This window comes from Ammospiza nelsoni, chromosome 1 (assembly GCF_027579445.1).
Source record: "Ammospiza nelsoni isolate bAmmNel1 chromosome 1, bAmmNel1.pri, whole genome shotgun sequence".
Classification (NCBI taxonomy): domain Eukaryota; kingdom Metazoa; phylum Chordata; class Aves; order Passeriformes; family Passerellidae; genus Ammospiza; species Ammospiza nelsoni.
In genome coordinates this window covers 19,892,996-19,909,364 of record NC_080633.1, presented here as the reverse complement: position 1 = coordinate 19,909,364, position 16,369 = coordinate 19,892,996, and the positions used below count along the sequence as shown (strand labels likewise).

Genomic DNA, 16,369 nt, shown 5'->3' with positions numbered 1-16,369 from the left:
GAAAAATCCAGTGCTATTGACCTCTCAGCTCATCCTATCTCCTCATCACATATAAACAGTCTTTAGCACCAGGGAGCATCAATCCCATTTCTTGCATGTCCTGTCTTGGGGAATATGGAAAATTTCAGTACTATTTGTGACTGGTGAGCTCAGAGTAGTGTGAAGCACGTAGCATGCCATGATTTCACGTGAGACAAGAAATTTCTTTCTGAAGTATGATAGGTAGCTGTGCCTATGTTTGCATGGATTGGTTTTGAGTGTTTAAGAGCAAATGAAACTAGGAAACAAATTTCAGTAATTTGAGTGATATTTGCAAGTAAATCATCTGAGTATTTTTGAATCTTTAGTTTCTAAATATGGATTCAGGTGGAAATTAGGTTAATTGACTATGCAAACAGTTTATGAGACTAGTCACAAAGAAATTCTATCCAAGAGATGCAACAGGATGATATTTTTTGACAACAGGCCTCCATAACAAAACAACACTAAAGCACTTGTATTAGATTTACATATTTTGTATGGAAAATATATAGTAGATGTGAGTCTTTATTCAAGTCTGAATGTTTCTTTTTGCAGAAATATTTCAGACAAGCACTTGTTTTACTACCAGTAAATACTATTGGTTTTGCTGAATGCAGAATGACTTACTAGGCTTCTGGTTTCAGCATATCTATATTTTTTTTTCCACATGACACTTTCTGCTAACAGAAGTGAGACTATAATGTGGATAAGGAGTACAAAATGTGCCACTGCTACAGCAGTTTTGAGAGCATTATTAATGTATTGCTGTTTACAATGCATTGCTCTTGCCCCTAACTACCAGTTCTGTGGATGGTGGTAATTCGTGATTATTTTTGCTAGATTGCAGCTTACACTAGAACTAATATTAATCAAGGGAACCATCATTTCACTTTAGATTTTCCTGAAGCTGAATTGTGTGCTCAATGAAATAAGTTTATATTGATGTGTACAGACAATATAATAGCACCTTGACAGAGCTGGTAAATAATGTTGGCCCATAGAAAGCCAGTATCAGATGCTCTTAAAATATGCATGTTCTTGAATTCTTGTTTTTCAGAGGTATTAAATCAACTATGTCTCTAGTCAATTACTGAAAAAATTATATGGTAAAATTGTTATTTTACTTTATTTGTTGGCTTCTTAAGACAATGGAAGAATATAAATTGTTTCTTGTCCCAAGAGAAGGCAAAGAAGTATAACTACTAGCTCTACCTTGCCACTTTATCAAAGATTTTTCCATCAAAAGAACCCAGTCTCCCTTCATGTTCATGGCTAGTTATTAAAAAAAGAAAAAAAGCCAAAAATCTTCCCCCTCAAATAATGCAAATAAACCACCCCAAACTCTACTGCTTCTTGTTTGAGCTCTGTCAATTGTTTTTGTATATATTGTGCATTTGAAAAGGAAATAGATACTAAGAACAACACAACCCTGTTTGAGTAAATATATCCCCTCAATTTTAAAAAATGCTGAAAATCTTTGGTGCCTTTTGTATGCTCAGTATTCTAAAATGTCAATATAATGGACGTAGTTTATTAATGTAATTTTGGAAGATTTAAAGCTTATCTATTTATCAGATTTTTTTCAGATATACTGTCCAAAAGGTTGGTAATAACTTTTTTAATACTTCTGAAAGATGAGTTCAAAAGCCAGGCGAACCTATTTCATTCTGGGAAGAGAAAACATGCTTTTTGATCAGCCATTTCATTTCAAAAGTGCATTTTAATGAGTTCTGAAAAGTCTTGAAGAGCCAAGGGCTAAAAGGAAATATTTTTCTGAACTTTTTTAGAAGGAGGAACTTGAGATTATTATACCTATTTTTATTAATATACTTCTTCATAGAAAGACTTTGCAGTAATACCCCTTTTATCTGCCCCTAAAAGCACACAGGCACATCCACTTGTTCATCTTATCTTTTAAGAGTTAGAACATGGAGATAGGAGATTTTTGGCAAGTGGCTTTATATCTGTTTGGGTTTTTGTTGTGTTTTTTTTTTTTTTTTAATAATTATTTCCTTGATCTGCTACTACCTCTTGCTTATAGACCATGTCTTTATATTCCACTTATAATTATATTATTGCAGATTAGCAACTATTTTATATCTAGATATAGATATACCTGTATATACTCTAGAGGTGTTTAGTTAAGGGAAGTAAATTTCTGTTTGACACCAAGGTTAACCTGATAATTCTGAGATTTTTATGGCAAAGTGGCAAACTAGGTCCTTTGATTAATTTCAGAGGAAAAGTTTCAGCTCTTTCCAGGTAATTCAAATGAAGTTCCAGGCTCTGGAACTCTGTTTCTGATATGTAAGTAAGAGTGACCATCCTGATTTCTTCTTCTTCAGACATGTTGAACACTTGCACACCAACTATTTTTCCTCTTGTAACAAACACAGTGAGAGTTTCATGGATGTCTTCCAGCTAGAAACATGATTGGTGATGACAAAGCTGGAAGCTTTACATTTTCCTCCAGCAAGACTTTTTTAAACATCTTCACTACTTCAGGACCTTTGTTCCTTGCCCACCTTCTCCAAACAGCTCCCCTTCATTTCTTGTTTATTTCTCTGCCATCCTTGTTATTCTGTTCTTGGTCCTTCTTTCACTTGCCTGTGGTGTCCTTTGCTCTCCCTTCTGCAGACTCCCAAGAGCTCTCTTTACCTTAATGACCATCTTTCTTTCCCTCTGTTTTTCCTCTCATTCAGGGTTAGTATGTTGCTCTCCCTTGTTTCAGAGCTCTTCCCTATTGTATTTCAATTAGCTTTTTGTTGTGCAAGAAGAAGAAATGAAAAAGCATTTCCTGCAACCCACTTTTGTATTTTAGCAATGAAAACCCCACCAGAGAGCCATCCCATATTGTGTTTGTTTTCCACAAAACCATGAAATACACTGGGAAATGAGACAGTGCCAGATTCAGGGGATCTACACAAGTGAATTTCAGTCTTGCACAAAGAGAAAATGGGTAGTAGGTCTGTCTCCACAATGAGACATACTTCTCTGTGATTTTGGCATCTACTGTATTAGATGCAGCTCTTTTAGGAAATCCATGCCTTGACAACTTAACATTTAATCACACTGAAATTATTCAACAACACTGTGTGCAGAAATGAAATTGTAGCTGAGCTGTGTGTTAGTAATATTCCAGTTTCAGTGCAATTAGTGTCACTCAATATGTAGTGTAACTCAAGCATATAATTGAGTGACAATTCTGCATGTTGTAAATGTTTGCTCAGGATGTCTCACCACTTTGTTTACAGCAGTGAAGCCCCTAAAAGAACCTTAGGATTACCTTCCTGAAGGGTAAAACACCACTGGCCATTTATGCTCTGATATCTATTATATAAAGGTGCAGCACCACTTGGGAAATCAAGTCTGATTTCCTGCTGCTTTACTGGCAGTGTTATCATTTACCTCTGTGCAAAATGGGCCCTAAAGTTATCACTCTAAAATCATAGTATTTATTCTCCTTTTCACTAGTGTAACTAATCCCACAGAGCCAGCTGCTCCGGCCATGAATGTTTGTCTGCTGGTCCAGAAAGGTTTATCCAGGTAGCTGGGTTCCTTGTACTAGATATCTGATTCAGGAGCATGCTGTTGATCTTTTGTAGCATGACAATACTGCCAGGACTGGTACAAGTTGGTCAAAATTTAAAATGTTCTCATAACTGGCCACAGACAGATCTCAGAGTGAAGCGGTTTGATGCATGGTGGGATTAGGAAATAAAGCAAGTTTTTCACACCTAGATCCTGTACTAGGAGTTTTTAGCTGGCAACCGGTATTGGGGAAAACCTGGAAGGACATGGAGAGTTTCAAAGTAAATCATCTGTGGTAGGTGCAGAGCATTGCGGCAGAACATCTCTTAGTGCATTGTTCATAAAGATGTTTTCAGAGCCTACTTCAATGGTTTGCTTGACAGATTTGAGGTGCAGCTCCGAGGTTTAAAAGGATATTTTTAGTAATTTTTGTGAGAATGATAAAATTAATACAATTAGGGAATCTGAATTTTTATCTAGATTTAGATGTGTGTTATATTCAGAGGAGCAATTGTGGAGGGGTTTGGATTGCAGGCATTGGTTTTTAGTCCCAGTGTCAGTGCCTCAAGAATTAATTAGTAAATATTGATAAGTTTAGCAATATAAAGCTGTTAAAGAACAGACACTTTGACATCCTAATTCCTTTACCTTTTGTGGTGACAGCAATCAGATATACCAGGCTGACAGGTTTCATTCAGCCAGTGATGTCAAACAATGTCTCTGTCAAGCAAAGTCAGTGGCTGTATAACACAGCAGCTGTGCCCCTCCCTTCTCTATGCCTTATATTTTCCACAGATTGCTTGCAGCTTGTTGGATATGTTTCATAAATTGTTTACTTCAAATTGACTTCTGCATAATCAAATGAACCCTCTTACCATTTGTGTTTTCTCTATCAGCAAGACTTAAAAGTGAAAGTACAGCTGTATGAATATATATGGTCTTGTTCAGCAGTTATTTCTGGGTATATGGCCAATCCAAATTCCCTTGAAATCTGTCACTGGAAAAAGTCTTTATTTGTTTGAACATATAATTTCAAAACTCAGAATGACTTCTCCAGTATTTTCACATATCACTGTATTGCAGTTTTTAGCTGAGGAATGGTGTATGAGGAAAAGCCGTGATTATGTAATGGAAAAGATACAGAGAGATTATGCATCTGTCAGCCACATATTTAGAATAGTTTGTTATGAACTACTGACCCTTCAGACATGTTAAGAAATCATTGGTGCTCTCCTGGCACTGCTCCCTCCCCAGAGTACTCTCCCTATTGAGTACCTTTAGTCAACTCTTGCAGTTCTGTTTCAAAGAATACTTATATATAGAATTATTAAATTTAATACTACTGTGATAAAACTACATAGAATTATTTTGTCACAGCAGAGTCTTGCACATCTATAATTTACTGATTTGTTGCTTAATCCCTTGAAAGAATTCTTTCAAATGGCCTTCTGACCCCCATGTTATCTCTCTCAGTCAATGAGGAATGTGTTCTTACCTCAAGTAGCTGGTGTTTTCAGGTTTTTCTGCTGGGACTGTACCTTTGGCCTGTGCTCAAAGATAGCACAAGTACATGCCATGAAAACAAACCAAAAAACAATCTGAACCATCTGTGAATTAAACTAAGTGTAAAAAAATATAGTCAGTTATTAAAAAATATGTTAAACTTTATAGCATTTAGTAAAAAGTGTGTTTGAGAAACCCAGACTTGTAGAAATGTAAAATATTTTCATGACTAGGAAAAGAACATACACATATTTACTGAAATTCAGAACCAGAAATGGTACTTCAAAAGCATAAAAAAGTCCTTTTCCTTTCTTCTTTTCCCTGCTAGACCTGATGTAACATTTCTTTATAGCAAAATACCTGCACATGATGCTTGAATATTTATCTGTTACTGCATCAAATTATTTCACTAGTTCTTGTCATGTTAAGGTCTGCACTGAGGCATACATGAACTCATAAGCTCTTTGTGATTCTGCACTAGTTCTTTTTTGTTAAAGAGCTAAATAGACAGCATAAGACAAAGAACAAATTCCACCTGAGGGAAATGCAATGTCTGTGCTGGGCTGAAGCAGGAGTGTGTGAAGAGGTCAGGGGGAAAGCGTAAGGGAAGAGTATTCACTTTCCTGTTTATCTTGTTGGGTTTAGGGGTTTTTTAACCAATTTTGATAATGAAAACCAGCTCACAATTCAAAATAGGGAGAGAAAAGTGGATTTTGAAGATCTAAGCATGGTATGTTTAAGTCATACTTTCAAAATAATCAAGCCCTTCATGTTTTTCTAGCCTGGTCAGGCAGATAAATTTGAATGCTCACAATTCCAACCACCTGTCTGCAAGAATATACAAATATGTTAGAAGGTGACTATGCAAATACCTCTCTGTGCTTAGTTTCTTAGATTAGATAGATGCCTTATATGCAAACTTACCACCTGTGGTTGACACAGTCATCTTTGTGAAGAAAAAGATCAAATTTGAGTCTCTCAGGCAATGGGATTTAATGCAATAAACAGTCATGCTGAAATATGCATGATTAGAATTTTTTTTAATACAACATGCTTAATTCTCTTAAAAATAGTGTTTTTCAGAAATTTCATGCACTGGGTGAGGTAAAAGTATCTATGCCCTGAATCTCCGATTCTTACTGAGTCTTTGGAAAGCCAGAAGCTCCTTATTTCTTGTAAGCCCTGCGAGGAACCTGTAAGGAGAGATTCAGCATTAACAGGATTATAGTGTACTAGTCTGTACCAGTACAAATGAGATGCAGTTCAAATAAAGTGTTGACACCCAGCATTTTAATTTATGTATTCACATTCACTTGCCTTTTTTTTTTTTTTTTTTTTTTTTTGACAGAATGTTAAAGATTTCTGTGGAAACAAATTAAATTACAGCCTTCAGCATTGGCAGGAGCTCATTTTAAAGGCATTTTACAATCACTTTGATTGGGCTTTGGGGAGACTGACCATCCTGTGAGCATAAACCTCTTGCAGCTGGCAAGAGATTGTCCCCATCCCCACAGAAAATTAGCTTGGTCTTGAAAACATTTTCTCTCCAGTAGATCTGAAGGACAGACTTAAGGCATTTATTGGGGTAAACTTTGGCATGTGCCCATATCTGTTTTTTAGCTAGTCAGAATGACTTTGTAGGTAGCACATAAAACTAGCTCAATATAGGTTCATTTCATACTGAAAGAGAATTCTGCTACCAGGAGGGGTGAACTCATAGCAAAGCTTCAAATAAATTGCAAGAAGTGGTTGGCAATGGTGCTAATTTGGAGCTAAATAGAAATATTACTATCTGAAAGTGAGATACTGCCTACTTGTCCCTGAGATGAGGTAAGAGAAGGCAGAGAAGCTGCTTCCTCAAGCAATAAGGTGTGCTCTAATCCATATGGGGCTGGCAGCATAGAAGACATCCAAAGTCTGAGTTTGTGACTGTCAACAAGTTCCTTTTCTTCTGTTACATGTAGACTAAGACTGGTCATTGGCATGGATAATCTGTTAGTCCTTTATATGTAACCTTTAATTCCTCTCTGGAATGACTGCAGAGGGTCAGTGATTGTGTTTAGCTCTGATTTCAGTTAGTTTATCAGACCTTCAAGAAGAACATAAATATTAAACCACCACCCCAGAAAGCTGTCATTTTTATGACAGATTGGTATTAGAGGTTGTTCTTTTGATTTTCAAATATACAAGCTTGCCAGTCTATATTTCAACTGTATATATAGAATCTGGAATTTTCAGAACACATTACAGGATATTGTTCTGACAAGTAGTGTGTGATTTTTTAATGTTTATCTTGTGCTTGGGTCTTATAGTTGCTTGTGAGTTCAAAGCCCTTCAGAACAGTACATTGACTATATTGAATTTCTGCTTTGAGAAACAGGTGCAGTCAGCCTGTGTAAAGATTATGCACAATGGCTGTTTAGGAAGATTGTCTTCTCTAATATGCTACAATATGAAAATATATTCTAGTACACTTAGATGTGAGCCATCTTGTAGCTAACATTTTTGATTAAGCAATTAAATAAGTTTTGTTTGCACATTTTGGCAAGAACTGACAAAGTGAGTATATAAAGTATTTCTCTCAAATCTATAAGGTGAGAAAAATGTCTTAGGAAAGCAAGGGTGTACTTGAAATACACCCTAAAATGTCTGACGGTATACCCTCTAGAATTTCTGCCCAGATCATTGACTAAGATGCTTGAGAGCACACTCAGCATTTTCATAATTCTTTTCCAGGAGAAATTCCTTTTCTGTCAGTTCTGAGGGTTTCTCCACTGAAAAATTCTCTACCTATCTTTACTTGTTATTTTGTGATATTCAAAGTTAAAAATATATTCTTGAGAAAAATAGTTGCCATATGTGTATCAAAGGAACAGTGTGCATTTAGTACATCCACTATTTTTCACAATCTAAAGACTGCAAAATTAGAAAATATGATTTATTTTTTCTTTCCTGTCAGATGTCCGCAGAAGAACAATTTATGAATACCACAGGGTGGAGCTACAGATGTCAAAGATTACCAATCTCTCAGCTGTTGAAATGATACCACTTCCAAGTAAGTAAAACATTACATAAGCAGGAGCCAGATCTAGAAATCATCCATCTCCCTCTCCCTCCCAGCAACACATATACAGTTTCAAATATTTTGTTTTATCTGTGGACTTGGAATCACAAACAGATTCATTTATCCTCTCCTAGATTCCCGAATGGATGATGCATTATCCAGTCCATTCTCGTGTGTCTCGAGTTAGTTTATAGGTACATAGCTCCCAGTAGGTTTTGCATGAAATTTGTGCCAAATTATTCTTTCAGAAGAATGATTATATTGCCTTTAAATACATTTCCTCAAGAAAAAAGAAAGAACAGTTTTCATGCTTGCAGTGCAAACATGAATTCTTCTGTGTACTGTGCATCACATCACGAAGGCATATCCCCAAACAAATGGCTCCAAGTATTTTGCAGTTCATCAGGCTTCTTTTTCAAAGGTAAAACTACATTGCTTAGAAATCTTGGGGTTTAAAATGCCAGCTGTACTATTGTAAAAATAGTAGAAACATCTATTTTTCCTTTTCTTAAATTCAGGTTTAGTTCTTGCACGTTTATATGTCAGTCTAATTATCTGCTTATGTCTGAGTGTTAGCAGCACCAAAGAACAGCCAGAGAAGAAAGAGATTTAAGGAAATACTTAATATTGAGCAAAAAGATAAAAATTTAGGAACAAAGCTGAATGAACAGGTGTGGAAGTAGGAATGCATTTACAAATGGAATACAAATGGAATACCACAGATGAAATGTACTTTTGTGTACACAATTGTGCAAAGCATTATAACAGGCTGGGTTCAGGGTCTTATTTTAGATATGGTTGAACCCGTTGACTTCCTAAATATGTATTATCAGAAAATATATTCTTCTTTTGTGTTTTTTATGTGAAACATATATGAGACTAAAGAAATAATTTATGTTTATCTACATCCCAGCTTGTCTCCAGTTTACCAGCTGCGGTCCCTGTGTCACTGCCCAGATTGGTTTCAACTGCAGCTGGTGCAGTAAACTCCAAAGGTAGAGAAAATAATTTCTTTCCTTTTTATGTGTGTGGATATGGAGCTGTGCTCAAAGGCTATCCAAAACCATTGCCTGCAGGTTATTCAGCATTAAAAGTTGTTACATTTGTGTTTATATATATGCATTCACATGAACATAAATCTCAAGTGTGATCACTGGCAGCTCATCGTCTCATTTCACTTCAACAATTAGGCAAGAATAGTCAAAATAATTGACTCGGGAATTAAGCCCTTGTTCTTGTTTCTTCAGTCATACTTTAAAATCCTTTTGAAGCAGAAAAAGAAGGAGATGTCATAATAAAAATCATATTTTCTCCCTACATCATTGGCTTCATCAAAAATAATTTAACCCCATGGAGATGCAAGGTGTTAATATAGCTGTAAAAACTTCCTTGTTAGCAGCAGGGAGACCAACACATCCAAACAGTCAAAGTCCTTTCCTTTTTTAACCTGTCATTACACTTGGTGGGTGCATTGGGTCTCCTCAGGCTCTCAGTGACACAAGGACCAGGACAGCCAAGTCCATGGCAGGAGTGATTCAGACTGTGGAGCAGCTGAAGCACAGCCAGCAAAATGGAAACTCTGCAACTGCAGCTTCTCAAAAAGTTTTTCCATCACCGACCTTCACTGACCATAATGATGAATTTCATGCCACTACTCTGAAACAAAATGCAGTATCATAATGGACATTCATTGTTGCTGTGCTCTTCAGCTCTAGTTATTGGGTTTAGAAATACTTTGTATGAAACTGATGTATACTGAAACAAGAAAAAGTAATTAGCATTCTAAAATAGTGCAACATTTTGACACCATGTTGAAGAACTGGTAAATAGCTGAAGAACACAGCATAGAATTAGAAATTTTGGGTCATTTTTATAATGTTTTCTTAAGCTGCAACTCCTGTAGTAAGTCACTTAAAAAGTAACTCTGTTCCCCATTTGTCTTGCAAAAACCTTTCCAGTGGAATTAGAGCTAAGACAAATCATGTAATATAAAACATAGAAAATATATTGAAGAGTAGTATTACTTCTAGAATGCTGTTCCAGACAACAGTTCTTGGTTGCTTTAGCCAAATCCTTTCTTTCAGCATTGCTTCATTCTCCTTCCATCAATAGATGCTGTAGCACTGAGTTTCTGTTTGCTTTGGTTTGAGCAGGGCCTGTTGCTTTGTGGCCAGTGTTCTCCTTTTTGTTTGGATAAACTCCCTTACATTGTAAAATCCAGACCTCTTGTACAGAGCAGGTGCAGAAACCTTCAGATCCTTTTTGTTTCCCTCTAGTTTGCAAACACCTGAGTTTCCTAAGTTCTGACATTGCTGAGAAATATGTTTTGCTCACTGAGGCACAAATTCACTGTGGAGAACTAAGTTTTATCCTTCTGCAGAAGCAGAACCAGTCATGTAGCCACACCGTGTTTCTTTCTGCTCATTTAGGAGTGTTTGTGGCTGTTCCCTCACAACTGGAAAGGTGTAATTTACTGCTGAAAAATGCACAGTCTGAACACATCTATTTCTATTAAATTAAAGTTTGAATGAAGAAAAACTAGCTTTTTTTTGCATGTGGAGATCAAAGATGAGCCTGCTGTGAGGTAGTTCTGTACTGTTTCCCAAAAACAGCTGTCTCCACTCTGCAGCATGGCTGTGCTTTTGAGAAGATGCAGCAGGTAGATTGAGTAGCTTTATTGCTATTAATTAGGCATTACTGACAGTAGTGAGACTGTCACTTCATGCAGGTTGTCTTTGGGCATTGTTTGACCACCAGCAAAAGCAGGAACTGGAGAGGATTCCTTAGAAAAAGGATGGATATTGAAAAGGAAACTAAGAATACACTTCTACATAGAAATTTCAGTAGTATTAAAAAAGTCATACCATACAATTTTTATATTTCAGAATAAGCAGTATTCATTCAGGTTTTAGAAAATGGAGAATTTTGTATAGAGTCATAAAATAGCTCAGAATGGAAAATCCAGACTTACCTCCCACTCAAACCTGGGCCAGCTGTTAGATCAGACAGGTTTCTTCAGGACTCTGTTCATCTAGGACTTGACCACAGTGGTTGTGGTCAAGTCCTAGATGTAAAATCCTTATACAGGATTTTACACCTAATCTGTTAGCTTGCTGTTTCCTCTGGAAACATGGCTTTGGTGGGTGTCTGCTTCAGGCCTCTTTGTCTTTCTTGGCCGCCCATCTCCAGTTTCTGAAATGAGCAACTTCAACTATTTCATCTCTGTGGAGAAAGAGATCTGAAATAATAAATGGTTAAATATTTTGTGAAAAGAGGCAACTTGCTTTCCAAAATGTGAAAACTGAATATTTATTTGCTTACACTGCAGATTATTGGGATGAGGAATCATTCTGTCTCATATTTGAAAATTTTCTACCAGTTTTGCATACTCTCTCTGGACTTGTAGTCTAGTGCCTCTCTTCCTTTACCTTGCACTTTCTCAGCATGACTAATCATTTTCAAGAGATAAAAAATTAAAAAATCTTATTCCATTCTCAGTGGCAATGTCTAGTTCAAAGAAGAGTGCTCAGAATCATTTGCTTCAGTACCCCATTGTGGGTTTTTTCCCCTCAAAAATAAATTTGCTCGGTTAAAACGTTCTTTTTGCATATGATTAGGAAGCATTTCCTCAACAAGAAAATCTAATAGCCTGGCTAAAAATCATAAACGATGGAAAGTTGCTAATTCCTACCTCACAGTCCTTCAGCTTTTTCTGTATGTCACTGCTCTTCACTCACCAGTCTTGTAAATCAGTGGAGACTTTTATCTCCTGTTATGATATACATTGCTCTGCTCCACTAGGATAAAGTCAGACTGAAAAACCAAGGGCAAAGAATTCCATGAAGTATTAACTTAGACATTTCAGAAGTACCTAAAGGATAAAGAAATTAATATTTACAGTCCACTTTCAAATGTGTGCTCATAGGGTTTTGTGAAGTAGGAGGAATGCTTAGGAACAATGCCTGAGTAATGCTTCTCAGTTGCAAATCTGACTGAACACACTGGTCCAAGAAATGAGGAGCCAAGACTGCCTCTCCTGTCTGTTGGCAAATCCCAGAGTGGGGAAGCCAATTAGCCTTTGTTGCAAAAGCCTGAAGAAGGCTTTGAACTGGCAGTGGTGGGTTTTCAATGTACCAATAATCTCCCAACAAACTTAGCACTCAGATTTGTGCAGAGGGAGGATTTTTGTTTGCTTCTGAGGGCACTGGTGGGTAGTGAGACTCAGATATGCCTGGAACACACACAGATGTTATTTTTGTGGTGCCACAGTAGTACTGTGGTGCTCTAAAGTGAGATATTCTCAAGCAGACAGATTTCCATATGGGTAACAGGCCTATACATATCCATTGGGAAACACAACCTTTTTTCTCAGGTACTTATTACCCCATTTAGCCAGAGAAATGTTACTACCAGGAGCACCATCTTGCATCTAATTTCTTTCCTTGCATTAGATTTAATCCATATATTGAATCATTCACACAGCAAAGTACAGTTTTGGGGGAAAACCTCCAAAACTTTATGTAAAACCTTTAACTGCACAAAGAAAACTGACCAGTGTGACCATTGCAGAAAAACTTTACTCCCCCCTGTGGGCAATCTCTGTTGGAATGAAATTTGCTTTATCCTAAAGCAGTGGGTTGTTTCCTACCTGTAACCTCAACCCAGCTGCTGTGCAAGCTCTGCAATGGTTGGAGAGGCAGGTTCATTTTGGATGTGACTGAGGGCCAAATCCTCTATTCCTGCACTCTCTACAAGCTTAAATCACCATTAGCTCCTTCATAGGGGGTCATCAAACCGTCTGAAATCCAATATGATGTGTGTCACACGACTTTACCATGACTGAAGCAAAAGCACATCATTTTCCTTTGACTTCAGCAGATGGAGGATCCCCCTAGGAGCTAATTTCTGTTGGAACTATGTATATTTCATAACTGTTTCACGAGTAAAACTCTTCAAAGGAGATTAACTATAAATATGTAAGCTGAGATGGTATTCTAACTTTCTCCAACACAAGTATCCATGTCTATAAAATGCCTAAAACACTTTAGCATCTGTCCCACGGATGTCTCCAGTGGCTGAAACATGGATCATTTGCCCTTCATTATCTCTAACTTCCTGACATGTAAAAATTGGGAGAATTCATTAATGTTAGATTTGTTTACATCATCTTCTTATGCATCTGAAAATGTTTATATACTCTAGGCACTTGGTATAGCCTGCACATTAGAGATGTCATTTTCTAGAAAAGTTTTTGACAGTTTTAAGACCACCTTGCTGTTATTTTACAGCTTCGGTTTGTAAAACCTGCTTGCATATACTGAAATAGTGAGTTCCCTTGAAAATATTTGAAGCTGATTGTCCAATAAATAAAGATTCCCTAGATATTGATGTTTTTATTTTGATAAACTTCAGGAAAATCTCACATTTGGGCAGTGAAATGAAGCTGATATTTCAGAGCACATTCTTTCAATCTGTGCATCCTGAGACTCAGTCTGTCAATGTCTCATGCTTCACTTCCTCAATACAGGACTAAAGCACCTCCCAGTACCTGCAACATCAGTCAGGCTTGGTGTGGTACCATCTCTCCTACATTGAAGATAAGGGAACTGGAGGGCTGTAGTACTAAGGGCAGGAGCTGTGAACAGTTTAGATTATAGCTTTACTCTGCTGTCACTGTTGGAACAAATATTCAAATTTCTAATCCTCAGAAGTGTCTGCCTTATGCCAAAAGGCTAACAGCTGGATCCACAAGGATGCTTTGCTGGCTGACTCACTTGGGTTTTCAAGGGAAGTTACACAGAATAGGAGAGCTGTACTAAAAGCAACTTTTTACCAAATTCTGTACTTAAGTATCTAGGACCAAAAAATTTCTAAGGCTCCAACACTTTGTATGAGAAAAAAATCTTCAGATGAGTCTAAGCAGGGCTGAGCAGTGAAATGCCCCATGGGAGCCCCACGAAGCTTCTCTACTCAGTAAGGGTGACACTGCCTTGACAGAGAACCCCCAGAGGCACAGGACATAAGTGAACATTGATCCTCTGAAAACAAGTCAAGAAGAATGGCCCATTAGTTGTGGAGGTGTGTGAGCCTGGGCACTTCCTTGCATGTCTCCAGCTCAGACCAACTCCATTCCCCTCAGGCACTGGCTGCCTGGAGACCCAGGATTAGCTCCTGGCACTGCTCTCCAGACAGCCCTGCTGGGGACTTCCCTTGGCCTGAAAAAAGAAGTGATATTTTGCACTCTTATCCTTAAAAGTCTCTGTTTTCCAGAGTATGTTTTGAATAATGTGGTTTGAAATCATACCAGTTTATGGTATAAACCTACAAAGTGCAAACCGCCTGCTTGAAAAGTGCCCTGAAAGAGACTGTAAAAGTTCAGGACTGAGTGCAGTGATGAGGCAGGGCACTCCATGGACTTTAGGGAGTCATACTGCCCTTGTGTGTATGCACAGCTCCCAAAGCTTCTTATACTCTTAAAGCAATTCTGAGGTAAAAAAAATTGAAATAATCCCATTTGTGGTGTATTTCACTTCAATGCATAGTCCTGTGTGATAACAATAGCTCTAGTTGTTTAAATGAACAGGTTATAGCTGGGGTTTATGGAATGTGTTCTGAGCAAAATGAAAAATCAGAAATGTGTCTGGGAATAGCAGCAATAATGTGATTTAAGGCTTGATACTTCTAATCTTTTATCATGATAATCATTATTCCCATCTAAGCAAGTGCTAAAGAAACAAGTTGTTTTGCATTCCATGCTGATTAGCTGGAAAGCAGGGAAGGAAGACTTTTTAGGCACCTGCATTTTTTAAGAAAACATGTTACATTTGAAATATGAAGTGACAGTTTTCCATGGTGCCCTTATAGTAACTGAGAAAAAAGAATTCCTATTACTTGTGTTCTGAACTTCTCGATAAGTTTGAAATGTCTTGTTTGTTCTTCTTCCTTTAGAAGGAAATTGGAAATATGTTTAGTTAATTTTCAAATGTGAGTTCATGTCTGGAAATTTTTAGTATCAGGTAGAAGAAAAGGATAATGTTTTTTGTTTGCTGATATGTATATCCCAATTGGCAAGACCTGATCTCATTTTAAAAAGTGGTGACTCAAACATTATAGTATTTATAAGTAACATTTTTATGTCACCTAAAATATTTATCAGCTGAGCAAAACACCTTCCCTACAGAATTTATAAAACCATAAACATAATTACTATGCTATCTGACTAGAGAAGCCTCTGGATTTATGAAAGCAAATAATTAAATCCAAATAAGAAACACATAGCTTATTGTTTGATATCTACATTTTCCTCAGCTTTTACACCACAACAAGGGTTGCAGATTCCACTAAAGAGCAGGGGAATGCAAACCAACCCATCCCTCAGCTTGGTGTCATCTGCAAACCTGCTGAGGGTGCCCTCGGTCCCATTGTCTGTGCCATTGAGGAAGACATTAAGCAGCACTGGTCCCAGCACAGACCCCTGAGGAATCTCTTTACACCAATCTCTGCTGTGACATTGATCCTTTGGCCACTACTTTATAGATGCAAACATCTCACCAGTTCCTCACGCACTACACCATCCAAACACCAAATCTGAATGTCTCCAGTTTAGAGAGGAGTGTTGTGAGGAACTGTGCCAGAGGCCTTACAGAATTCCAGATAGGCGACATCCACTGAGCTTCCCTTCTCCACTGATGTTAGCACTCCATCATAAAGGTTGGTTCAAAGTGCTCACTTTTAAATACTTCCTTTTTTTAACTACTTGAAGTTTTAAGGGTTGTGGGTTTAGTTTTGGTTTTGGATTTTTTGGTTGCTTTAGGAATATTTCATAGTTCAGTTGCAAATTAAAAGATGGGAGGAGGACTGGCTGGTTTATACTCAGGCTTTTTTTATCCAAACACTATTTAACTGACAGCAGTGTGCTGTTATTATTAAATTGGTTGCAGTACCCTAGCTACTGAAATACAAACACAAAAAAAAAGGCATTTCTATGGATTAAGTAAACCACCAGAGGGAGCATATATAATCCAATCAATGTAATAGTTTCATATACAAATTACAAGGAAAATCTCCTTTTAGTTACTTTTGAAGGGCTAGAGGTTTAATACATAGTGTGTTCTGTTAAATATATTTCATTCTACCAATGTGTGTGACTTCAAGAATTTGCTGATCATACCCCTGCTTCACACAAAGCAAAAGAAATGTGCCCAGATTCTGGATGTTTGTATGATGCCACTACAGCTGGAGGGGTTTTCT

General features: G+C 37.3%; 1 protein-coding gene across 1 annotated transcript in view; it reads left to right on the top strand.

Moving 5' to 3' along the window:
* PLXDC2 (plexin domain containing 2) overlaps positions 1-16,369 on the top strand; it is a 258,828-nt gene that overhangs the window by 192,265 nt on the left and 50,194 nt on the right. The window contains exons 8-9 of the mRNA XM_059467961.1: positions 8,015-8,110; positions 9,033-9,114. Of these exons, the coding sequence (XP_059323944.1) occupies positions 8,015-8,110; positions 9,033-9,114 (178 nt within the window). The remainder of the gene's footprint in view (positions 1-8,014; positions 8,111-9,032; positions 9,115-16,369) is intronic.